At 48.3% G+C, this 25,901-nt stretch overlaps 1 protein-coding gene across 1 annotated transcript; it reads right to left on the bottom strand.

Annotated features, from left to right (window-relative positions):
* Positions 1–1,224: 1,224 nt before the first annotated feature.
* SYT11 (synaptotagmin 11) lies at positions 1,225–25,021 on the bottom strand. The gene is made up of 4 exons (XM_004589017.3): positions 24,725–25,021; positions 15,075–15,901; positions 2,331–2,454; positions 1,225–1,776 (listed from the first exon to the last, which is right to left on the bottom strand). Exons 1-4 carry the CDS (start codon positions 24,756–24,758, stop codon positions 1,466–1,468), a joined length of 1,296 nt encoding a protein of 431 aa, XP_004589074.2. The 5' UTR covers positions 24,759–25,021; the 3' UTR covers positions 1,225–1,465.
* Between the last annotated feature and the right edge of the window lie 880 nt (positions 25,022–25,901).

Genomic DNA, 25,901 nt, shown 5'->3' with positions numbered 1-25,901 from the left:
ATGGGTTTTGCATGACAAGTGTTAGGGGAACTCCAGAGGCAAGACCGTCATCACTCTTCCATCCTAGTTCATCAGTCAGGTCCTGGATGAAGCTTATGTGCCTCTGTCACCTGAACGGCCTCAACATGGGAGACAAGGCCCTGCCAGGTGCAGGAGACCAGCATCCTAACAACAGCAACAAGTGGAATCTCTCTGAACCTGAACAGCCCAAGTACTGAGGAGGAGGGACACTGCTTCGCCATATGCCTCCCACCACCAGGGGCCAGAGATTTCTCAGTTGCAAGAACTACACACTCCAGCTTGGAGGAAAAGGCTATCCAGAAAGCATTCAAGTTCCCTTAGTACCCAGTTAGTCACTGTGTGTGTGTGAGAAGAGGCATTATTGAAAACTTCCAGGAAGTTATCCTTAGGAAGCAAGACCACCAACTCATTCCCATATCTCAGCCACCCAAAGAAACTCTGCAGTTCTGTGGGAGTTAGCGTGTTCAATGGCCAGTGGGATGCTTCAGCCTCTTGGTGATTTCCAATCCACCCACCAAGAAATGGCTGACACGCCCAAGAACAGTGACCAAGGGGGCTGGTCATTGTCTCCTTTCTCTCCTTGTTCTCACCCCTGCCAACAGCACGTGCCATCAGTAGAATGTGTCCATCAGTGCTGTCCAAAGCTGAATCTGGAGTTTCCAAAACTCCTCTTAGAGAAGTATCTGCTCTGGCAACTCCACGTTCTATTCACTAAGTCTTGGCTGCTGTGTGGCAAGAAGGCTGCCAGGACAAGCGTCCTGTTTCCCAAGGACTCCTTCTCCTGCACACCCTGCCTTGTCCATCTGACTTCTGTCTCTTTCCTTACTGCAGACCTCTGGACCTTGAACTCAGCCAGGGATAAAAGGGAGAACAGGTGGGAGTGATGAAAACCAGGTTGGATAAGAGCAAAGTTTTCTTTGACCAAGGTGGGGAGTGGGAGTAACTCTCCAGAGAAGCCCAGTTTTTGCTTTTGCTTTTCTTTCTTTTTTTTTTTTTTTTAAATGAGGCCAATTTCAAGTGATTAGCAAATACAATTCGGCACAGAACACAGTTTTCATGGATTAACATCTGCAACTTGACATTGGCAGTTAGGCTAATTTCTTGAGTTTGTATTACAACATGCAAGCATAAGGTTACATTGTTATATATAGACTGGTAGAGGTCACTTCCTCTCCTTGTGTTCCCCCCCATTATTATTTTTTTTTAAGAACAATTTCTAATGCTTTGCAAAGGAGAAAAAAATATCATTGCTAAGAGCTGATCTGCAGCTGAGGTCCTGTGGGCGGGAGGTTCTTTGTAGGGGTATGTTTTGTTAAGAAATTTTCTTCTACAACTAAAAGGAGGTTTTGGAGTCCACTTCTCTGTCACCTCATCTCTGCCACGTCCCTCCCCAACCTGGCCCCCCGGGGTGGGGTGGGAGTGGTTAGCAACGAGAGGACCAGGGTTAGTACTCGCTCAGACTGTGCCACTTGGCCACAGGCTTGCGCGGGCTCTCGCACACCTCCCTCCAGTGTTCAGCACCACAGGCCGTGACACTGTGTGCCCCCAGGATCAGCCTGCCCACCACCTCGTTCTTGGTGGTGCGATCGAAGTCGATGACGAGGAACTCGATGCTGATCTCAGGCAGGAGGTCGGTGGGGATATCGTAGATGAAGGACTCGTTGAAGACGGGGTTCAAAGTGCACTTCTTCACGTGGGTTTTCTTCTTGGCAATGCGCTTTCTGCCGTAGTAGACGTTCACCTTGACATACGGATCTAGGAGGCCCCACAAAGAGACAAGGCAAAGGGAAACAGGCCTATGACTCGGTTCTCTCTTACGGAATGGGGGTTTCAAGCTGGAGAGGAGGGGGGTGGCTTGGACTTCTGGGGACCACCCTCTCTCCTCTCCCCACCCCCCCAGCCATAATTGTTTCCAGCAATTGCATCAGTACATGCACACTGACTGTAAGGGAATCTGCCTGACCTCGAACACCAAGCAGGAGGAGAACAAGAAATAGAGCCTGGAGGAAGCTCTCAATAACAGGAAACATCTTAATAGCTTCCAGGGGCAGGGTAGGGGGCAGGGACTAAGGGATTTCTGAAATCGCTCATGGGGCAAGCTTGAAAGCTATTAAGCTGCGTGTCATGGTTAAATCTTAAGGAGCTTAACTGAGCAGCCAATAGAGGAAATCTACAGGATGGAGCTAGCCACCAAGGATGAGCATGTAGAGAGGAAAGAGATTAACATCAAAGGGCCGGGGGAGGGAAGGGCGAGGGCCTGAAACCAGAAAGGCTGTACCCGTCAAAGCCAGGGTGGGGTAAATAGCTGCTACCTGAGAGACCGGTGATATCCATCTTCGGCAGGTGTCTGGCTTTGAGGACCACCACTGTCATTCTCTGTGCCACCGGCTGATAGGACAGAGACACCTGGAGCTCCCCTCTGCTAATGCACTTCTGCAAGAAAACACGGTGGGTGAGAATCCTGGGCTGGTTCAGAAACACTGCAGAGGGGGAAAAGAATCTGCAGGAGGCTGGAAGGTAAGGGTCGATGGGCAAGGCGTTCATCCCCTCGGGGGCGTCAAGGCCAGGGTTGGGAGCCCTGCCCCATCTGCTGGAGTGTCTGGGTTCAAGTGTCAGCTCTGCTCCCAACCTCAGCCTCCTGCTGAAACACACTCTACAGGGCAACAGGTGACTCAAGGGTATGGGGCTCAGGTGGGGAACCCAGATGGAGTTCCTCCTCGTGCATGCCTTCTGCTTGGACCAGTTCCCAGCCTGTTGTGACATTTAGGGAGTGGATCAGTAAGTAGGATCTTTCTCTATGTCTCAAACAAATAATAACAATAATAAGTATAAATACAGTTCTTTGTGGCCAAATGGGCCAAACTGGAAACCATAATGCTAAGGGAAATGAGCCAATCCCAAAAGGTTAAATACCACATGTTTGCCTTAATTTAAGATGACACGATGTTATGTATAACATGTTATGTTAGGTTTGTTATATGTTGTGTATAAACTAAAATTGAAATGTCAATGAGATGGTCACAGAAGGTGGTTAAGAACTCGCATTTACTTTTACCTTATTGGTTACTCATTACTATGTCAATTAATTCCATAATGATGTAAATTTTTGCTGATGGTATGTTGGAGCTTTTAATTGACCGGGATGATACTCTGCTGGCTCTGTCTTTAGACCAGAGAGGGTATACCTAGGAAGCCGTTGAACTTGACTGGACCATAAGATGATGGACTCTATGTTTGGTGTATGCTTGCAATGGGGGAATCTCAACTGAACTTGAACTGTGGTTGTGCAGCAAGGTGGAGGAATCCACCATGGTGGGAGGGTTTGGGGAGGGGTGGGGAGAATCCAAGTACCTATGAAACTGTGTTACATAATACAATGTAATTAATGAATTAAAAATAAAAAAAAAATAATAAGTATATTCCCATTTCTGCTTGACAGGGAAGGAACACAGAATCATTGTCATCACATTCCTAATATTAAAATCACAAGGCAGTGTGCTGGTATAACAAGCTAATCCTCTGCTTGTGGCACTTGTATCCCATATAGGCACTGGTTTGTGTTCTGGCTGTTCTACCTCCACCTCAGCTCCCTGCTTGTGACCTGGGAAAGCAGCAGAAGATGGCTCAGGTGCTTGTGCTCCTATGACACGTGGGAGACCTAGAAAAAAGCTCCAGGCTCCTGGCTTCAGGTCAGCTCACTTAGTGAATGAACTAGCAGCTGGAAGATATCTCTCTGCCTCTCCTTCTCTCTGTAAACCCAACTTTCCAATAAAATATTTTTTTAAATATTTATCTTATTACAAAGTCAGATATACAGAGAGGAAGATCTCCCATCCAGTGATTCACTCCCCAAGTGACCACAACGGCAGGAGATGAGCCAATCTGAAGCCAGGAGCCAGGAGCTTCTTCCGGGTATCCCATATGGTTGCAGGGTTCCAAGTCTTTGTGTGGTCCTCAACTGCTTTCCCAGGCCACAAGCAAGGAGCCGGATGGGAAGTGGAGCAGCCAGGATACAAACCAGTGCCCCATATGGGATCCCAGCACATGCAAGGCAAGGACTTTAGGCACTAGGTTACTACACCAGGCCCCCAAATAAATAAGTCTTTAGAAAATGATAAAATAAGACCACTTGTAAATGAAAGTCACACTGTCTGGTATCTAAAAGCAAGGACTCTTTTTTTTTTTTAAAAAAAGATTTATTTTATTTTTATTACAAAGTCAGATACACTGAGAGGAGAAGAGACAGAGAGGAAGTTGAGCTGCCGTGATTAGAACCAGCAGCCATATGGGATCAAGGCGAGGACCTTAGCCTCTAGGCCACGATGCCGAGCCCCAAAAGCAAGGACTCTTAAACCAGATTGACTTGGACTCAAATGCTGACTTCAGTTTCTTATCTATGACCTTGAACAAAGTATTTAACTTCTTCATACTTGTTTCCTCATCTCCACAGTGAGGATTAAGGGGCCAGCACTGTGGCATAGCAAGTTAAGCCATAACCTAGCCTGCAATGCCAGCATCCTATATGGGTGCTGGGCTGTGTCCCAACTGTCTCATCCATCCAATCCAACTCCCTGCTAATGCACCTGGGAAAAGCAGTGGAAGCTGGCCTAAGTACTGGGCCTCTGCCATCTATGTTGGACACCTGGAAGAAGCTCCTGGCTCCTGGCTTTGACTAGGTTCAGCCCTGGCTGTTGTGACTATTTGGGGATTGAACTAATGGATGGAAGATCTCTCTTTAGGTCTCTTTCCCCATAACTGTTTTTCAAGTAAACAAACACATTTTTAGGCTAAAAACAAAAGAAGGATTAAAAATAAGAGCTTCTCCTCACAGGGTTAAGAGGATTAAACAACATCAAATCTGTCACCTGCAGCCTGCAGACAGATTAGAAGGATGTTACCTCCTCCTCTCATGGGATGACAAAACAAGTTTTGAAGGCTGTGCTGGAGGAGGTCCGGACCTTGGATGGAGTCTTTTATTTTATTACAAAGTCGGATATACAGAGAGGAGGAGAGACAGAGAGGAAGATCTTCCGTCCGATGATTCACTCCCCAAGTGAGCCGCAACGGCCGGTGAGGTGCCGATCCGAAGCCAGGAACCTGGAACCTGTTCCGGGTCTCCCACGCGGGTGCAGTGTCCCAATGCATTGGGCCGTCCTCAACTGCTTTCCCAGGCCACAAGCAGGGAGCTGGATGGGAAGTGGAGCTGCCGGGATTAGAACCGGCGCCCACATGGGATCCCGGGGCGTTCAAGGCGAGGACTTTAGCTGCTAGGCCACGCAGCCAGGCCCTTGGCTGGAGTCTTAACTCTGCTACTTATTCACCAAGTGGCCTTGAGCAAGTTCCTGAACTTTGGGGCCTGTACCTCCACGTCACAAGGTTACTGTTCCTACCTGCTTTGCCGGCCTCAGAGCACACACGGCCCTGTGTCTTGTCCAGCCAAGCCCCCCTTTGCCCACCCTTCATTGTTCTTTCCCCAAATTTAAACTGTAACCTGGACTCTATTCAGAACTTGGAAAACAAACTCTAGTCCTCTAAGAACAGCAGAGACGATCCCATAGCTGTGAATGAACCCGTTCTTGCTCCACAGGGGCTCATCCACAAGATGCTGCAGGAGAAGAATGTGAACACCTGTGCAAGGGCTCCAGGCACACAGTGGAGAGTGAGGCTTTCCCTGCTGGGAGACACAGGGAAGGCAGCAAGCTGAGGGCAGGGAGGGGAGGCCCTGCAGCGTGACAGCATCGGCCAGGGCAAAGGCACTGGGCCCTGATAGGGTGCCCTGCATCCTGAGAATGGTGCGTGGTGAAGCTGGGCTGCCTGCCAGGAGAGATGGGGCAGGAAGCCGGCAGGTGGCTGAGGGTGAGCAGCAACGGGGTCCCCATCATGGAAGAAGAGTCAGCAGCCTGCAGGTCACAGCAGGTCTGCAACTGCAAAGTTGTTATTACTCAATGAAAATTATTTATTAGTTTCTTCTATTTTTTTAGATTGATTTATTTACTTATAAGGCAGAATTACAGAGAGAGAGAGAGAGAGAGAGATTTGTGTCTGTGGGTTCCACAAGGGCCATGGCTGAGCTAGACTGAAGCCAGGAGACTCTACGGCTGTGCCAGGTGCATTAGTACAGAGCAGGATAGAAGTAGAGTAGCCAGGACTTCAACCAACACCTCTACAGGATGCCAGGGTTGCAGGTGGAGATTTTATACACTATATACCACAATACTGGCCCCTAAAATCTATGATTTTATAGAAGGCTGGATAGAGAACAAATTAATGTAGAGAAAGACCAAAGTCAGAAAGCTCAATGAAGAGGCTGCAACAATAGACCGAGGAGGAAATGGAGCTAGAGCCAAGGCTGAGGCAGGGGAGAGGGGTGGGGGTAAGGCACGAGGGTAGCTCAAAAAATTCACGGAAAAATTTAGGAGCAAGTACTCTGGTGCTGCTAATGGTCTGGGAAAGCAGTGAAGGATGGTCCAACTGTTTGTGGCCCTGTATCTGTGTGGGAGACCCCAAGTGACCACAACGGCCGGTGCTGTGCCAATCCGAGGCCAGGAACCGGGAGCTTCCTCCAGGTCTCCAACGCGGCTGCAGGGTCCCAAGGCTTTGGGCCGTCCTCGACTGCTTTCCCAGGCCACAAGCAGGGAGCTGGATGGGAAGTGGAGCTACCGGGATTAGAACTGGCGCCCACATGGGATCCTGGCGCATTCAAGGCAAGGACTTTAGCCACTAGGGCACTGCACAGGGCCCTACCATATTAATTTTTTTAAGGGATTTTGTGATTCTAGCTTAGAGAATGGAGATGAGACTAGAAGCAGTCAGTTTGAGGAACTGAGGATGTAACATGTTAAATGTGAGTAAGATCATCCCTCCATTGTCCAACTCTATTCCTTGCATTCTTCAAGGGCCCAAAGCAATGTCACCTGTTGCAGGGGTTACTTTACAATGAGCAAGAATTGATTCATCACCAGACTTATATCCACCACACACCTGCAACAATGATCATGTATGCCCTTGCTCTGTACTGGCCACCCTACGAAGACTAGGGCTGTCAAGATAGGCAGTGAGGAGTTCTAGGTTCAGGAACTCCCTGGATGGGGCCTTACCTGCTCAGGTGTGTCTACTGTGGGAATGAGCAAAGATACTAGCAAAGGCATCCGTGGCAAATAAGGATCATGCCTCAGGCTCAGGGCCTTAAAGTCATGTGGAGGAAATTAAACTGGGACCATACGTCATGAGGTTTTATAGATACTCCCTAAGTTGAAGTGTCATGTCAGCAGCACAGAAAAAGGCCTCTAGGCGGGCTTAGAACAGAGCTCCAGCTGAAACCTGGACTTGAGCTTTTGGAAGTGCAGTACCAAAGGAAATGAACGTAACAAGATTGTCATGCTTTTTCTTTGCCAGAATGAAGCTTCCTAGTTCTCTCTTGCCCAAAACACTCGTATTGTCAGCTCTTGATTGTATCCGTGGGAAGTCCCTTCAGCCAGTTTAACATCACAGGCTGGTTGCCCTTGCCAACCAGCAGACTCCAGGCTGTTTTCTTTTGCCTCCAGTCAGAATGCGATCAGAGAATATAAACGCATTTCCATCAGAAGCCACACCACAAGGCAAATAATCCCTCATGAAAAATAAAAGGAAATGCCTTCAAGCCATCCAGGTCTGAGCTGTCTACCAGCTCCACCGAGCTATCCACTAGCTATTTCAACCTTACACTCATTCAAACCAAATATAATTAAAATTTTACTTCCTCAGTTATACCAGCCATATCTAAAATGCTCAATGGCCACATGTGGCTAGTAGCTACCATAGTTATACAATTTAGACAATTTGTAAATCGTCATTAAAAAGCACTGATCGGGCTCGGCAGCGTGGCCTGGTGGCTAAGGTCCTCGCCTTGATCCCATATGGCCGCTGGTTCTAATCCCGGCAGCTCCACTTCCTCTCTCTCTCTCCTGCTCTCAGTATATCTGACTTTGTAATGAAAATAAAATAAATCTTTGAAAAAAAAAAAAAAAAAAAAGCACTGATCCAGGGCCCAGCAGCATGACCTAGCGGCTAAAGTCCTCGCCTTGAACGACCCGGGATCCCATATGGGTGCCGGTTCTAATCCCGGTGGCCCTGCTTCCCATCCAGTTCCCTGCTTGTGGCGTGGGAAAGCAGTCGAGGACGGCCCAAGACTTTGGGACCCTGCACCCACGTGGGAGACCCGGAAGAGGTCCCCGGCTTCAGATCGGCGCAGCACTGGCCATTGCAGTCACTTGGGGAGTGAATCATCGATGGAGGATCTTCCTCTCTGTCTCTTCTCCTCTTTGTATATCTGACTGTAACAAAATAAATAAATCTTTAAAACAAACAAACAAATAACACTCCTTGTTTTGTCTCTTTTTGTGTTTAAAGTTAGAATTATATGTATGTAAAGACTGTGTATTTACCCTTCAGACAGTCAGTATTCACAGATGCCCCCAGGAAGTAATATCAAATCTCATGAACATTTATTAGGTTAATAGAAAGGTGCTGGGATCAAAATAATCCAAGTTTCTTTATGGATCAGTGCTTTTTTTTTTTTAAGATTTATTTATTTTTATTGGAAAGGCAGATATACAGAGAGGAGGAGAGACAGAGAGGAAGATCTTCTGTCCGATGATTCACTCCCCAAGTGAGCACAATGGCCAGTGCTGCGCAGATCCGCAGCAGGGAACCAGGAACCTCCTCCAGGTCTCCCACGCGGGTGCAGGATCCCAATGCATTGGGCCGTCCTCAACTGCCCTCCCAGGCCACAAGCAGGGAGCTGGATGGGAAGTGGAGCTGCCGGGATTAGAACCGGTGCCCATATGGGATCCTGGTGCGTTCAAGGCGAGGACTTTAGCCGCTAGGCCACGCCGCCGGGCCCAAGGAGTGTTATTTGTAAAAGTCATGTTATGATAAGTTTCCTGATGAGGTGTCTGAAACTCTGATTCCTGAGTCATTCACTGTAGCAAAGTGTGCTCCAAATCTCTGTGTCCTCTCTCAGTTTCGGGGAAAAGCAGACTACTTCCGATTAGACAATTTCATCATTTTCTTCCCTAAAATCCTGCCTCAGTGAGTTGCTCTCCATCTGATGTCCCTCATCTCTGGCTATTTTACAGGCGCATAATGCCCAGTTCTCTTTGTGATGGCACGGTTGGTCCCAGCTACCAGGCCACCTGAGAGCCAGTGCCCTGCCTAGGGTGGGCCAGCACTGAATGGTAGCCCCCCTTCCCCTTCAGCAGCATTCCCAGCAGCCCCATCAATGGCTCTTTCTTCTAAAAGTTCCCTTGAAGGCTGGGAGCTGAGCTGTTTCCCAGATCCCTGGCCCTGGGAGGCCCCTGGAGGGGGAAAGACTGGCAGGATTGGGAGTGGGCTTCGTGCACGCATGACTGAACTGGGCCCCTCACTCGCTTGCACAGGGGACACGCCTTTCTCCCTCAGAGGCACAAAGGGAGAGTAGTGGTCCAGAGTGAATTTGCCAGGCATCAGTGCAGCCTCTCTCCAGAGTCATTTTCTAACCAGAAGCTGTGTGCAGCAGGACCATGCAGCCTGAACAAACCTGTTGTGGGGCCACAGCCTTCAGGGCCCCATCCCCTAAGTCACAGCTATGGCACCACAAAAGAAAGGGAACCTGAATGCCTTTCCCTGTGCCCCCAGTGTATATGCCTCACAACCTTCTGTGCCTAAAAAGCTGACACTTCAACACTCTGTTTCCACTGCCAGTGGCTGGAGCAGATGGCCTCTAAGGTCCTTGGTCACTTGAAGATTGTCAGAATCTTCGCATTCTGGGGCCCAAATGTTTGGGTCCTTGCACTCACACAGGAAACTCAAAAGAAGCGCCTGGCTCCTGGTTTCAGTGTGGCCCAGCATCAGTTCTTGTGGCCATTTGGGGAGTGAATCAAAGGATAGAAGATAACTTTGTCTCTTCTCTCTGTAAATCTGCCTCTCCAATAAAAATAAATAAATCTTTTTTTTTAAATCCCTCTCTCTGTCTCTCCCTCTTTGTGACTCTGCCTTTCAAATAAATCAAAAGAGGTCTTTAAAAACAATAACAAAAAAATAAAAGAGAATCATTTCATTCTGATAACCATTGTCTTATGTCACCGATAATTTCTTTCCTGGTGTGTGCTTATTACCCTCCAGCCCTGCCTGCATCACCTCCCTTCTCTTTGGGGATTAAGAATGGGACTGCATCGAGGACGGCCCAATGCATTGGCACACTGCACCCGCGTGGGAGACCTGGAAGAGGTTCCTGGTTCCTGGCATCGGATCGGCGCGCATCGGCCCATTGCAGCTCACTTGGGGAGTGAATCATCAGACGGAAGATCTTCCTCTCTGTCTCTCCTCCTCTCTCTGTATATCTGACTTTGTAATAAAAAAATAAAAAAAATCTAAAAAAAAAAAAAGAAGAATGGGACTGCAAAGTCACTTTCATAACTACCTGAATAAAATATCAGAAAATCCGTTCTTTGGTTGGCACTGTGGTACTAGGGTTAATCTGTGCCTGTGGTGCCAGCATCCTATCAGAGCACTGATTTGACACCCAGTTGCTCCACAAATGATCCAGCTCTATGGCATTTTTCCTAGGAAGGCAACTGCTACCTACATGGACACCCAGATAAAGTTCCTTGCTGCTGGCTTCAGCCTAGCTCTAGTTGTTGCAGCCATTTGGGAAGAGAACCAGAGGACAGAAGACCTCTCTCTGTCTCTCTGTCTTTGATGTTCTGCTTTTAGAATAAATACATTTGAAAAAAGAAATTGATTCCAAACTCAAACAGCTAATTTCGGGGTATTAGCGTTTGTCCTCTGACCTACTTTGCTAAGAATAAAGGGTTAACTGCTAATGCTTACTATAACTTTCTACACATTCATCAGAGCTGACAGCACACTCCCAAAGGGACCCATTAACCTTCCAGATCTGGCCTGGAGGGAGATCAAGGCCACTGGGTAACTGCTTGGTTTGAGGTACCAGCAAAATGGGCAGAGTCAGACACAATGGCCAGGCCCAGCTCTTTTATCTTGGCTACACTGCAGAACCAGAGGTGAATTTTCTGCCAGGAAATACAGCTGGGCTGGGGGCACTGGTTGTCTGTGGAAAGGCTATCTTGCTGGCTTCTACACAGGACTCTTTGGAGGAAGACAGGATTCCTTGCACAGACTTGAAGAGATCTCTCACTCTCTTTTTTAAAAGATTTATTTATTTATTTTTATTGGAAAGGCAAACAGATTTACAGAAAGGAGAGAAAGAAAGATCCTTCACTCACTGCTTTAATCCCCAAATGGCTGAAATGGTTGGAGCTGAACTGATCCAACCCAGGAGCCAGTAACTTCCTTCGTGTCCCCAAATGTGGGTGCAGGGTCCCTTGTTTGGGTCCATCCTCTTCTGTTTTCCCAATCATAAGCAGAGAGTCAGATTGGAAGTGGAGCAGCTGGGCCATGAACCGATGCCCACATAGAATGTCGGTGTTTGCATGGGAGGATTAGCCAATTGAGCCATTGCACCAGGTCCACCGGAAGAGCTTTCTACACCATGTGTGGAGTAGTCACAGTAGTTCTGGCTGATGCTCTCCAAAGGGAGATCTGCAAGGGGCAGGCCCTTCTCTGGCACAGTGGGGAAGACTTGGGGTTAACTGGAGGTCATCCCAGGGGTGACTGAGCAGGAATGCCAGCCTTGGCTCAGGTGTGAAGCACAGTGCTGCCCAGAGCTGCTGGCTGGGACAAAGGCTTAGGGAGTTGTCTAAAATGTTTTGGCTAAAAGTCCCGCCTGGGACTTCTTGTAGAATGTTGTTGCTCAGGATCCCAGCTCTAGTTTAGCCCTCCTGAAAGGGGTTAACAGGGCCCGGCAGTGTGGTCTAGCGGCTAAAGTTCTCGCCTTCAACGCACCGGGATCCCATGTGGGAGCCGGTTCTAATCCTGGCAGCTCCACTTCCCATCCAGCTCCCTGCTTGTGGCCTGGGAGAGCAGTCGAGGACGGCCCAAAGCTTTGGGACCTTGCACTTGTATGGGAGACCCAGAAGAGGTTCGTGGTTCCCGACTTCAGCTCGGCACAGCACCGGCTGTTGCGCTCACTTGGGGAATTAATCATCGGACGGAAGATCTTCCTGTCTCTCCTCCTCTCTGTATATCTGATTTTGTAATAAAAATAAGTAAATCTTTAAAAAAAAAATAAAAAGAAAGGGGTTAACAAAGTGGAAAGCCACTTGGCTCTTGCCTAGAGCCCCTGCAGTTTAGTAAATTCCATTGTCTGTGCTGTGTGTCTTGGGCCCTGGATTTGAGGCTGTTTTGTTCCCAGTGAAAGCGGTCCCTTCCTTGCCAGTCTCTTCTCAGCTGCAGGTTGGCACAGAGTCAGCCTCCACTCCTGGCCTTGGGCAGAGAGTGCATGAACTGTGTGGAGGAGGCCAGCTGCTTGGTGGGGACACAGGGAAGGGTGCATTGGAAGCGCTTTTTCTGCAAGTCAGGGGAGGAGAGCTCTAGAGTCACTGGGCAGGAGAATCAAGAGACAGGGAAGGAGTGAGCACTTCAGCTTCTGTCCATGCCTCTTGGTCCTACCTCAAATGATTGCCAGACAGCACTTGACTCTAAGGTATCTCATTCTATCCTAGCATTGAACCAGGGCCCTGGTTACGTTCTGCCCAAATACCTCTAATAAGTTTCCACATTCTTGGGTTCCCCTGGTCCCTGCTGAGTATGCCAGTTGCAGTAGCAGTCCCTGTGGGCAATGGCATGCCTAAGTTGGCTTCAATGGGACAGTTGTCTACTGCACATAGTGAAGGCAAGAAGGTACCCCAGAGGATGAGCTCTCTGCCACCTACCCCTAAGACCTGGTACAGAAACCTCTTCAGTCGACCAACCTCGTGCCTGGCACTCCTGTACATCACACCCCTAACTGCCTGGGAGACCTTCTGTCCAACTGCTTGAGCTTCCTGTGTCCCCATTGGGTCTTGCAAGTGGAAAGACATTAGTAGGTAAGGATGAAGCCTTAGAACATGGTGCTTGCTGGGAGATGTACAATTGCATCTAGTACTCTCAATCAATCCTGTCTCAATCTCCTTCATATTCACTGATTTCATAAAAATAAAATTTCAGCATCTATAAACCACATACAGCTGCCAGGGATCAAACTTTAGGAATAACAGTAATAATAATAACAATAACATAAAAACAATTACAAGTTATTGGATTCATGGCATACACTGGGCCTCCACACGTACTTCATCTCACTTGATCCTCATAACAAACAAACTTAGAGAAGTTGAGTGGTTCTCCAAGAACTGGGTAGAACTTGGATTTAGAGCCCAGTATAGCAGCTTAGTGGTTAAAGTCTTTGCTTTGCATGAGCCAGTCTCCCATATGGGCGCTGTTTCGTATCTCGGCTGCTCCACTTCCTTCCAGCTCCCTGCTTGTGGCCTGGGAAGAAAGTGGAGGATGGTCCAAAGCCTAGGGACCCTGCACCTGTGTGGGAGACCCAGAGGAAGCTCCTGGCTTTTGGCTTCAGGTCTGCTTAGCACTGACCATTGTGGCCACTTGGGGAGTGAACCAGCGAATGAAAAATCTTTCCTCTCCATGTCTCCTTTGTGTAAATCTGACTTTGAAATAAAAATAAAATGGGTTTAGACTCAGTTCTGACCTCAGAGTCCTTGCCATCAGAAATTTACACTCTATCCTCTAAAAGGAATGAAGTCCTCAGTTTAAAATGTCCAACTTTTTTCACAGCACCTTCCGCACTCCCAGGCAGTGATTACCAAAACCTTGTTTTTTTCCCCTCCAATTAAGTGAAAGCTCCTCAAAGGCAATAATATGAAGGATCTTCAAAAAGTTCATGGGGAACACAAATTATGAAAAAAACTGCATGAACTTCTAATTCTTTGCACCAAAATAAACTTCTCTTCTTAATTATACTTTCCATGAATTATCATTTAAAAAAATGTTCTTTTATCTATTTGAAAGGTAGAGAGACAGAGAAAGAGAAACAGAAAAATAGAGAGAGTGGTCTAGCAGGTTAAGCCATCACCTGCAGCGCCAGCATCTCAAATGATTGCTAGCTTGAGTCCCAGCTGCTCTACTTCCCATCTAGCTCCTGCCAATGTACCTGTGAGTGCAGCAGAAAATGACCCAAGTGTTTGGGATCCTGACGTGGGAGACCCAGATGAAGTTCCTGACTCCTGGTTTCAGCCCAGCCCTACTCTAGCTGTTGTGGCTATTGGGGATGTAAACCAGCAGATGGAAGATCTATTATTTTTTTCTTAACAATTCACTTATTTTTATTGGAGAGACAGCTTTAGAGAAAGAGAGAGAAAGAAAGATCTTTCATCTGCTCATTCACTCCCCAAATGGACACAAATAGCCAGAGCTGAGCCAATCTTAAGCCAGGAGCCAGGGGTTTCCTCCAGGTCTCACACATGAATGCAGGATACTACGGGACTGCACCGTCCTCTGCTGCTTTCCCAGACCGCAAGCAGCGAACCAGACTGGAAGGGGAGCAGCCAAGACATGAACCGATGACCATAGGGATGCGGTGGTTGTGGAGGCAGAGGATTAGCCAGTTGATTCAATGTACCAGCCCCTTATTTTGTCTCTCAAACAAAATTAATCTTTAGAGGAAAAAAACAAAGAGATGACTCTTCTAGCTGTCGGTTCACTCCCTATAGCAGCCAGGGACAGGCTAGGCCAACACCTGGGTCTCCCACCTGGTTGGCTGGGACTCAACCAGCTGAACCATCACTTGCTTCTGCCTGGAGAATGCATTAGCAGAAGGCTGGCTGTGTGGTGGTGCCTATGGCAGGCCAGCCTGTTACAAGCAAACTGGACACATACCAGTCACAAAGGCAAATTTTAGAAGCTACCCACCCTTTTCTCCCCAGAAAGCCACTTCTTGGAGCAGACCTCATCAGCCAGGTCCTTATCTTGCTTTGACTACTGCCTAGCCTTAAAGGCCAAGAGCTTCCTCTTTGCTACACAGCCCAGCCCAGCCCAACCCACTTCCCTTTCTATTACTCTCTCAAGATCTTATCTCTCCCTACCGCCCTTCCCCCACCCCCCAACAAGTTTGTCCTCACCTGGATGTTCCTCTTGATGATGTCCCTGGTCAGCTGTACCTTGCCCGTGCTGGGGTCCACCCCAGCCAACGGCACCATGACTTCCCCAATGACATCATCCCGGGAGAAGCGGTCAAAGCTGAGGACGAGGAAGTGCAGCACCAGGTCCTGCAGCTGGCTGTAGGGGATGCCGTAGAAGGTGAAGGTCTCATCGAACACGGGGTCCAGGGTCTTGCGCAGCACTCTGGTCTTCACCCGGTGCCGCTTGTCAGGCAGGATGGTCATTTTGATGTAGGGGTCAGAGCCCTGGGTCTGGTCATCCATCACTGGCAGTCCATGGGCTTCCTGGATTGTGACCACCAGGGCTTTTTTCGGGAAGTTGTAGTCCACCGAGAAGGTGAGGGACCCTAGTGTGACATCCTCCTCTGGAGATGACGGAGATGTGGTTTTGCTCTCCCCAGGGGTCAGGCTTGTAAGGGGACTTCTCAGTTCTTCCCCATAGTCTGTTTTGATAGGTAAGTGGTCTATACAAGAGGCAGAGCTGGGCCCACTGGGACCCTCAGCTCTACCTAGCAGGCCGGCCTCTGCCGCATCCACCAACAGGTTCCCACGGCCACCTTCCCTTCCAACGCCATCTTTTTCTCTTCGCACTTTAATGATTTTCTTCTTGTTGCTGAGAGTCTCAGGGTATATGCTGATGCCTTTGAGCATGTGAATGAACTTGTACGGTGGGTTCTTGTGCTTCTTCTCTGCCTGTTGGTGGCAGCACGTCCAGACAAAGACAGTCACTGAAACACACACCACCAGCACAGAGGCCCCAATGAGGCCAGCCACCACCGGTGACACATCTGAGGGCAGAGATCAGAAATGTGTCAAGGCAGGTGCATGTACTCCGTCTCAGGCTCTCCTGCTCACTGCCTCTTTTGGAGTCAAGCTGATGTGCAGTGAAGCCCTCCCAAACAGAACACACTCATCTAGGCTTTGTTGCTCCTCCTTTCTGCAGATGTCACTCCCCCACCCCGTCCCCTCTGCCATCCTGCCTGACCAATCTATGGCTTTTCTTCCCTGCCAGGCCTGGTTGAAACATTCATGTTTCATAACTCGATAAAGTCAGCTTTGAGGCCCACATTGAGGTGTTATGGGTTAAGCCATGGTTAGTAACACTGGTATCCTATATGGGCACCAGTACCAGTTCAGGCTATTTCACTTCCTATCCAACTCTCTGCTAATGCACCTGAGAAAGCACTGGAGGATGGCCCAAGTGCTCAGGTCCCTGAACCCACATGGGAGACCCTGAAGGAGCTCCTGGTTCCTGGCTTCAGACTGGCCTAGTCCCACACATTGTGGTTATTGGGGGAGTGAACCAGCAGATTCAAAATTTCTGTAGCTCTACTTTTCTTTTTTTTTTTTTTCTCCAAAGATTTATTTTATTCTATTACAAAGCCAGATATACACAGAGGAGGAGAGACTGAGAGGAAGATCTTCCGTCCGATGTTTCACTCCCCAAGTGAGCTGCAACGGGCCGGTACGCGCCAATCCGAGGCCAGGAACCTGGAACCTGTTCCGGGTCTCCCACGCGGGTGCAGTGTCCCAATGCATTGGGCCGTCCTCAACTGCTTTCCCAGGCCACAAGTAGGGAGCTGGATGGGAAGTGGAGCTGCCGGGATTAGAACCGGCACCCATATGGTATCCCGGCACATTCAAGGCAAGGACTTTAGCCACTAGGCCACACCGCCGGGCCCTGTAGCTCTACTTTGCAAATACACAAATAAATCTTAAAAAAAAAATCCCTGTTATTAGTGTAAAAATATTTTTAAGAACTTAATTATTTTTTAATTGAAAGCCAGACTTACAGAGGTATGGAAACAGAGAATTTCCATTTGCTGGTTCTCTCCCCAGATGGCTACAACAGGGCCCAGCATGGTAGCCTAACAGCTAAAATCCTTGCCTTGCATGCACTGGGATCTCATGTGGGCAGGGGTTCATATCCCAGCAATCCCGCTTCCCATCCAGCTCCCTGCTTGTAGCCTGGGAAAGCAGTCGAAAATGACCCAAATCCTTGGGACTCTGCACCCACATGGGAGACTCAAAAGAAGTTCTTGTTCTCCTGGTTTCAGATCAGCTCAGCTCCAGCTGTTGCAGTCACTTGGGGAGTAAATCAGCAGACTGAAGATCTTCTTCTCTGTCTCTGCTTCTCTCTGTATTTCTGACTTTCCAATAAAAATAAATAAAATCTTAAAAAAGTAAATTAAAAAAATATGGCTACAAGCCAAGAATTGGTAGCTTCTTCTAGGTTTCCCATGGTGATGTAGAGTCCCAAGGACTTGGACCATCCTCTGCTGTCTTCCCAGGCCATAAGCAGGAAGCTAGATCAGAAGTGGAACTTCTGGGACTTTTATATTGTTATAAACATCAAAAATAAAATTTCTGTTGATGTTTACAGAGTTGAAAAGGATGCATGTCCAAATGGACTGATTAGGTTAAGAAGGGTTGAGGAGGGCCCAGCGGCATGGCCTAGTGGCTAAAGACCTCGCCTTGAACGCCCCAGGATCCCATATGGGCGCCGGTTCTAATCCCGGCAGCAGCTCCATTTCCCATCCAGCTCCCTGCTTGTGGCTTGGGAAAGCAGTTGAGGACCGCCCAAAGCTTTGGGACCCTGCACCCACGTGGGAAGACCTGGAAGAAGTTCCAGGTTCCCGGCATCGGCTCGGCATAGCACCAGCCGTTGCGCTCACTTGGGGAGTGAATCATCGGACGGAAGATCTTCCTCTCTGTCTCTCCTCTTCTCTGTGTATCTGACTTTCCAATAAAAATAAATAAATCTTAAAAAAAAAAAGAAAAGAAGGGTTGAGGAATAGGGGAAAGTAGATGAGACAGAAATGAGGCCAAAATGACATGGAGTTCTCTCTAAATGGTTACAATATGATGATGAAGGGTGGTAAAAGTGGATCAGTGTTGAAAAAGAACTCTTAATCCAAGGGAGATGAAATTTTGGAAAGTATTTAATTTTTCTCTTTTAAAAGATTTGTTTTCATATTTGAAAGGCACAGCGAGAGAAAGAGATCTTGGATTCATTGGTTTACTTCCCCAAATGTCTGTAACAGTCAGAGCTGGGCAAGGGTGAAGCTAAAAGTAAGGGGCTTCATACAGGTTCCACATATGGATACAGGAGCCTAAGTGCTTTAGCCGTCTCCCACTCTTCTCCCAGGCACAGAAACAGGGAGCTATTGGAAGTAGGACAGCTAGGATTTGAACCAACATACATATGGGATGCAGGCACTGCAGGCAATGCTGGCCCTGGAACATAGTTTTAAAGTACATAGTCTTTTAATATACAAGTGTACTTACAGTTAATGTTAAATTTTTACTTATTTTTCTGAGAAACAGAGAGCAAGTTTCCCAAGGCAGAGAGCTCCCATCTGTTGGTTTACACTCTAAATGTCTGTAACTGTAAGAGGTCAAACACAGGAACTTAATCCAGGTCCCCAGTGGAGGGCAGGAACTGAATTACTTGCACCATCCCTGCTGCCTTTCAGAGTCTACATTAGCAGGCAGATTGAACGAGGAGCCAGAGATGGGTACTGAACCCAAGATCTCTGATATAGGATGTGAGCTTCTTAACCAGGAGGACAAACAACTACTCCTTAAGGTAAATTTCAGGGGTCAGCGCTGTGGCATAGAGTGTAAAGCTGCCACTTGCAGGGCCAGCATTCCATACAGATGCCGGCTTGACTTCCAGTTGTCCCACTGGCAAGTCAGCTCCTTGATAACGCACAGGGAAAGTACTAAAAGCCTGTCCTTTAGCCCCTGCACTCATGTGGGAGACCCAGAAAAAGCTTGTGGCTCCTGGCTTGGGATCAGCCCAGCTCCGGCTGTTGCAGCCGTCTGGAGAGTGAACCAGTGGACAGAGGATCTGTTTCTTCCTTTTTTTCACACTATGTAACCCTGCCCTTCAGATAAAATAAATAAATCTTAAAGAGGGAGAGATAAGTACTTCACAAAACATAAAATATCAACTATGGACAATTTTTTATCTTTGCTTAAATATCATCTTCCTGTTAAGGCCTACCTGATGACCCTATTTAAAAGTGCAATCTTCTAGGCCCAGTGTGACAGCCTAGTGGCTAAATCCTCATCTTGTAAGTGCTAGGATCCCATTTGGGCACCAGTTTGAGTCCTGGCTGCTCCACTTCCCATCTCTGCTTGTGGCCTGGGAAAGCAGTGAAGTAAGGCCCAAAGCATTGGGACCCTGCACTGCATAGGAGACCCAAAAGAAGTTCCTGGTGGGCCTGGTGGCGTGGCTTAGGTCCTTGCCTCGAACCTTCTGGGATCCCATATGGTCGCCAGTTCAAATCCCGGCAGCACCACTTCCTCTCTATCTCTCCTCTCTATATATCTGACTTTGTAATAAAAATAAAATAAATCTTAAAAAGAAAAAGAAGAAGCTCCTAGCTCCTGGCTTCAGATTTGCTTAGCACTGGCCATTGTGGCCACTTGAGTGAACCAGCAGACAGAAGATCTTTTCTTATATCTTCTTCTCTATATATCTGGTTTCCAATAAAAAAAAATCTTAAAAAAAAAAAGTTCAATCTTTCCTATCCTTGATACTCACAGTTCTCTTTTTTAAATTTATTTATTTTTATTGGAAAGGCAGATATACTGAGGAGGAGAGACAGAGAGGAAGATCTTCCGTCCAATGAGTCACTCCCCAAATGACCGCAACAGCTGGTATTGCACTGATCTGAAGCCAGGAGCCAGGAACTTCCTCCAGGTCTTCCCACGTGGGTACAGGCTCTCAAGGCTTTGGGCTATCCTCCACTGCTTTCCCAGGTCACAAGCAGGGAGCTGGATTGAAAGTGGTGCGGCCGGGAATAGAACCGGCACCCATATGTGATCCTGGCACATTCAAGTAGAGGACTTTAGCCATTAGGCCATTGCACCAAGCCGTCTACTTAATTGTGTTTTTTGTTTGCTTGTTTGTTTTTGTTTCATTTTTCAAAGACATCTCTGTGGGAATTTCTTATTTTTATTGGAAAATCAGATTTGAAAAAAGAAGGAGAGACAGAGAGAAAAATCTTCCACCTGCTGGCTCACTCTTTAAGTGGCTGCAATGCTGGAGCTAAGGCAATCCAAAGCCAGGAGCCAGGAGCTTCCTCAGGGTCTCCCATGTGGGTGCAGGGATCCAAGGCCTTGGATCATCCTCTGTTGCTTCCCCAGGCCATAAGCAGGGAGCCTACTGGGAAGTAGAGCAGCTAGGACCCAAACTGGCACCCATATGGGATCCTGGCACATGCAAGCAAGACCCTGCTTAATTATTTTTCAAACCTCTTGTTATCATTTCTCTCACACATACATACACACTGGCAGGAAAAAACCATATACAATACATGCACTTATAAAGGAATAAATATATCTGTCTGCATATCTGATATGCATTTACTACTATTTTCCTTCACAAAAATGTGAGACTGCAGAGCAGTCATTTTTTTGTGCTTTATTCACTGCTGTTTCCCAGCACTTAAAACAAAAAGCAGGCATTTCATGTATATTTTTTGGATGAATAAATAAGAACTGACAGATTTTGTTTTCTCTTCCATTCCCCTATGCTCTTTCATTCCATCTCCCGCAAATGTGGGACCACTGTCTTAGCAAATTAGGCTCTGGCTTCATCCCCCTCAAGTTCATTGAAATTAAACTGGGTTCAGATCTGGAAGGACTAAGTGAGACCTATGTTTTTCACCGTAATGTTTAGGGAGAGATTGGAAGGCGATGTGATTCAAGCATATTGCATATTCTTCCTGGAATACCAGCCATCTACACTGCATCTACACTCCTTATTGCCTCCTGTATTGTCAGCCTTATCAAAAAAACATTTCCTGTCTGCCCAAGTAAGATAATGATAATATTCCATCGCCAGTCTTCATTTTTCTTCATAATGCCCATTATCCTGGCATATATTTGCCTGTCTTCCCTCACTAGATAGGCTTAATAAGAACAGTGACTGTCTGTTTTGGCTATTGTTACATCCCTGGGTCCAGAAACCCTGTGGTACATAGTAAGTGCTTAGGTGAAAAAAAATCCACAGATCAGAAAAAGATGAGGATACACAATGACAGGCACCAGAGATGATTGTTAATTTCCATTTGGCTTCAAGAACCCAGCTGTCGGTAATGACCTCACCTGGTAAGATTGAGTAAAAACGATCTGATAGCTTAGGTAATCACAGCCTTGGGGACACAATCAGGTTAGTGGCAACTTAACCTGTGCTGGTAATAAGACCACACCGAAGGAGCACTCTGCACAGCACTGACAGTAATAACAACTGCCAATTTCTTGGTGTGTGCTTTTATTGTGTTTCTCCAGGCATTGTGCTAGAGCGTTCTCTGAATAGGTGCCTTTCATATCCCCACTTCAGCGCTGAGGAATCTGGAAAGTCAGAAATCCACTTCACACCAGGAAGCAGGAGGCATGGGACTGAAATTCTGGTTTGCTCAGTGCACTTTCTGTTCCTCCAGAAGAGGGATGGGCAATGGAGTCAAAGACCTCAAGACCACAGCACCTGAGGGGGACATTTAAGGAACTGGAATTGGGAGGGGTTAAGGAAGAACAACAATCTGAAGTTGTCACTTTGAACGCATTGATGAAAGAGGTCTAGTGAGTGTTGCTTTGGAGAGTAGAACCAGTACCATCCAGCACAGGTGCCAGAAAGAGTTTCTGACTCAATGAAAAGCCTGATTCAATTGTTAGAACTGCTGCACCAGGACCCTGATTGCTTCACGATGCAGTAATTCTGCAGCCAAAATCTTCCAAACACAAGTTGGGTCATCGAGAGGCAGGCATGTTCTAGGAGGGATTTCTGCAGGGAGCATTGGACCGGATGTCTAAGGTTCTTTTTATTTCATGGCTCTGTGGACAATTTTGATCATGGATGAAGTGACCATGTCCATTTATTTGATCTCCAAGTGTTCAATGAAATAAGGCATTTGAAGGAGATGCCACAGTGAGGAGGCAGCACTGATGATGAGCTCCTGGAGGGCACCCGGGATGGACATCTTGGTCCTCTGTGACTCCCTCAGAGCTGAAGGGGTACTGGAGGAACTCACTGGATTCATCTTCCAGTCAGAATCGACAGGTTGCAGGAGGTGGCTCTCTCACCATTTAGGAGCTTTTTTGCTGTTGGCTTGCCACTGCTCAGTGGAACTGAACGTTAATTGTCAATACAAGTAGATAACAGGCAGAGCAACCCAGTCAGTACATTCCTTAGATAACGTTTTGAAAGGGAGTTTGGAAGGCCCTGGGTGGGAGGCATCAGGGTGCTCCTTTGGGTTCTCACATGGATTTGTGATCTTGAAGAAACCCTTTGCTGCCTACAGTGCATTACTGTGCTTTTACTGCTGCAAGCGGGGGAAGGGTGGAAAAGAGAAGAGTAAAGGTTTTCAACTTTTAGGAGGACCCTGCGGGAAATGGATGCATCCATTTATGCATTATCTAGATGCTCTTTCTCATCTTATCTCCCATGTTCATCCTGATTTCGTCCTCACTTGAGGGTTAACTCTTGACTCCACAATAGCCAGAGAGGTAACTGAGAAAATCTTAAAATTCAGAGCCTTCTGTCTTGCTTTATTCAACAGATTGGTGGGAAAAGGAAGCTGGAACAAATGGCTGAAGTGAGCATTCTAAAGTAGCTGTAAAGTGTGGTGACTTGTGTTGCCTGTTCCCTTTGTCTCCCAAGGTCATGGATAATTGAGTGTTGGCTCTGTGTATCCCCAAGTGTGGCAGCATTTGAAATCAAGTATTGGGTGAGATGGGAAGCATCAGTTCTGTCTGCAGAAGTCTGTAACAGTGATGTCTGACTCTTTTGGTCTTGATCAGATCTGCTTCTAGACACCTGCTTTCCTAAACACAGTGTTTTGTTGCCAGGTACGCCAGTGGAATACAGGGGAACCTGGGGAATGGGGAACCATTGGCATCAGCCAGATAAGGTCCAATCGAGCATTCCAAGTTTAACTTTAGCCAAGTTACTCTCTTTGCTTTGGATTCTGCAGTCTCGAAAACACACAAGATTTATTAGGACCATTAAAGAAACCATAAATGGTGTGATACCATTTATTCTCCCCTGTTAGTCCCTCTACTGTAAATCTCTATCTTATGTTCTGCCCTGTCTATATTCCTAAGGACTCGAAATGCCATCAGAGAAAGGAATGCGTAGGTAGGCAGACAGAAGAGAAAAAAGAGCAGAAGAAAATCATGGATTGTTCAGGTGCTCCTAAAGAGAACTGTATTTTTGCAAACTTGGACTGAAATGCCAGGGCTGCAGAGGTGAAGCAGATCACTCCTGAGAGTTAGCCTTAGGGAAGCAGTGCAGGCACCAAGTTAGTGGGTGTGAAGGCTGAGGCTTTCTCAGACCCAGCAGACAGAGCACATTGGGTTGTGCTCATTCCCATAGCCCTTCCTTGGGAGTGAAAACATTTCCTGGTTGGGTGATGTCTCCTCCCTAAACGCTGAAATCCAGATGCTTAAACCTCCTGGATGTGTGAGTGATAGGATCTCTGAAGGCCAAGGGAGGCTCAATGTAAACTGTGGTCAGACTGCAGGAGACATTGGGAAGTAGGTTTTGTTTATTTGTGCAGGGCAGTCCAGCACACAGCATGTGTCCTAACACAGTTTGGAGGACTCCCTCAGAGAGGGAAAAGCTTGCTCCTCAGCGTGCCGTTCCCACCCTGTCGTGTATTTTCCACTCCACACTGCGCCCCAGGGAGTGTGGAGCGGCTGCTGGGGCCCACAGGGCTGGGTTGGGGAGCAGTGGCTCCGAGATGACGTAATGGTTTCTTTGGTACACAAAGCGGCCTCCCAGGGGCTGGGCCTCTCGCCCCTCCCCCTGCGGCCCGGCTCCCGCCCCCGCCGCCAGTAGCCAGGGTGAGCTCCCGGTTTTGAAAAAAGCCGGCCCCGGGAAGCTGGGAACAAAGGCCCCGGAAGGAGAACCTAGGCGCTGCCAGGAGGCCCAGGAATAGACATCACGTCATCCCCCAACCCCGCCGCGCCAAGCGCCATTTAGAAGCCTGGGACCGACCCCACCATTACGGTGCAGGATGGGGCTGGCTAGACTGGCATACCGCTAGACCAGCTTCAGGAGTGGCTTCCACTTCGCTGCCCATCCCCGCAGGCCTGTTTCCCCAGGGGCTGCCTCCTGACCTGGCCGCCAGCCACACAGCCCACAGCCCACAGCGTCCAAGCTGCCATCTTGCTGTCCCATCCCCCTCGCCAGTTCCCTCCCCCGCAGGCCTTGGGAGAGGGAGGGGAAGAAGGGGCACCGCCCTGCACTCCCCGAGGGGGAGGGCTTGGCCTCTTGCACCTCTCCTCCCCTAGAAGGAGGGGGTCACGTCCTCCGCACGCTGGCCGCTTCTCACCTCCAGCAGTGCTGACAGTGCACCACGCAAGGCTTTGGCATCCCGCACCGCCTCCCCTCGAGGTGGCTCTGGCCTTGCCAGTCTCTCCCACTCATAGCACAAGTTCAGGCGTGATGCACGGCCCGCTCCTCACCGCCACGGACCGGCTTGGAGCAGGCTGGCACCATAAGTCTCCGGTCCAGGCTGGTTGCCTTTCCTGCGCAGCCTCTAGGCCCCACTGGCTTTGCAGTACAGCTGCAGCCCAGTTTGCCCAGCTCCACTTACCAAAGCTAGGTCGGATATTGGTGATCTCAGCCATGTCGTGGTCAGAGGTTGCTGCTAGAAAAGCTTCCGCAATGGCCAGACCCTGGGAGCCGTCGGTCAGCACCGAGGCCGCCTCCGTGGAGCTGTGGAGTCGGGGGATGGGGAAGGTTATGTGGCAGCCGCCTGCTGCGACGGTCCAGTCCGGGTGGCCAGCAGCGCTTGCCTCTCCAGATGCTCCAGGGATGCTCTGAGCTAAGGATGCAGGTGCAGTCGTACTGGTCCTGATGGGAGTTAGGCTCCGCCCTCTCCCGAACGGGCCTCGGCAGAAGACTCCGCCTCTGGCCGAAGGGTTCCGGAAGGCAGGCCCCGCCCCTTCCGGACGCCCTCTGGGAGAGGCTCCGCCCCCACCAAGTGTGCGGGAGCGTGAGGCCCCGCCCACTGGCGGCCGGCCTGTCTCCAGGGAGACTGTGGGGCTGGCGAGCGGTGTATGTTAATCAAGTGAGACCACGATGTTGTGTTTAATATTGGCATTAATATAGTCGCAGAATGTGCTGGGTTCAAGAGCATTGGAGGGGCCGACGCGGTGGCTCAAGGGTAATCCTCCCCGGGAAAGCGCCAGCGACCTATATGGGCTCCTGTTCGTGTCCCGGCTGCTCCAGTTCTCATCCAGTTCTCTGCTTGTGGCCTGGGAAAGCAGTGGAGGACTCCTGCACCCACATGGGAGACCTGGAAGAAGCTCCTGGATCCTGGGTTCGGATAAGCTCAGCTCTGGCCATTGCGACCACTTGGGGAGTTAACCAGCAGATGGAAGATCTTCCTCTCCATCACTCCTCCTCTCTGTATATCTGCCTTTCCAGTAAAAAATAAATCTTAAAAAAAAAGAACACAAAAGCTTTCAATGTTACTTTGTTTTTAAATCTATTTCTCCTGTGTATTTTGCAGTCTATTTAGAAAACTGATCCAGTTTTACTGCTTGACCTCTGTGGTGGTTGGTTTGTATAAAATACATTTGATGCCTTTTCAGAACCCTGAGAGTTAGTAAATTACATTGAGAATATTACTAGAAGGAAACTAATGTTGCTGCTAAACAGTGTGATATAGTATATACTGAACAGGCACATTTTTAAATTTTATATTTATTTTAGATAACAGTGTCACCAATGCATTGAAAATGGTGACTTGCTTTTTTTTTTTTTTT

The sequence above is a fragment of the Ochotona princeps genome, chromosome 2 (genome assembly GCF_030435755.1).
Source record: "Ochotona princeps isolate mOchPri1 chromosome 2, mOchPri1.hap1, whole genome shotgun sequence".
NCBI classification, from domain to species: Eukaryota; Metazoa; Chordata; class Mammalia; order Lagomorpha; family Ochotonidae; genus Ochotona; species Ochotona princeps.
This window is presented reverse-complemented; position numbering and strand designations above follow the sequence as displayed.

Bases quoted from the DNA above. Each gene is read 5' to 3' on its own strand.
- SYT11 (XM_004589017.3), bottom strand. From the start codon at position 24,758: ATGGCTGAGATCACCAATATCCGACCTAGCTTTG. The intron at 15,902-24,724 runs GTAAGTGGAGCT...CTCTGCCCTCAG, and splicing joins CAATATCCGACCTAGCTTTG to ATGTGTCACCGGTGGTGGCT. The intron at 1,777-2,330 runs GCAGCTATTTAC...GGGGCCTCCTAG, and splicing joins TATCACCGGTCTCTCAGGTA to ATCCGTATGTCAAGGTGAAC.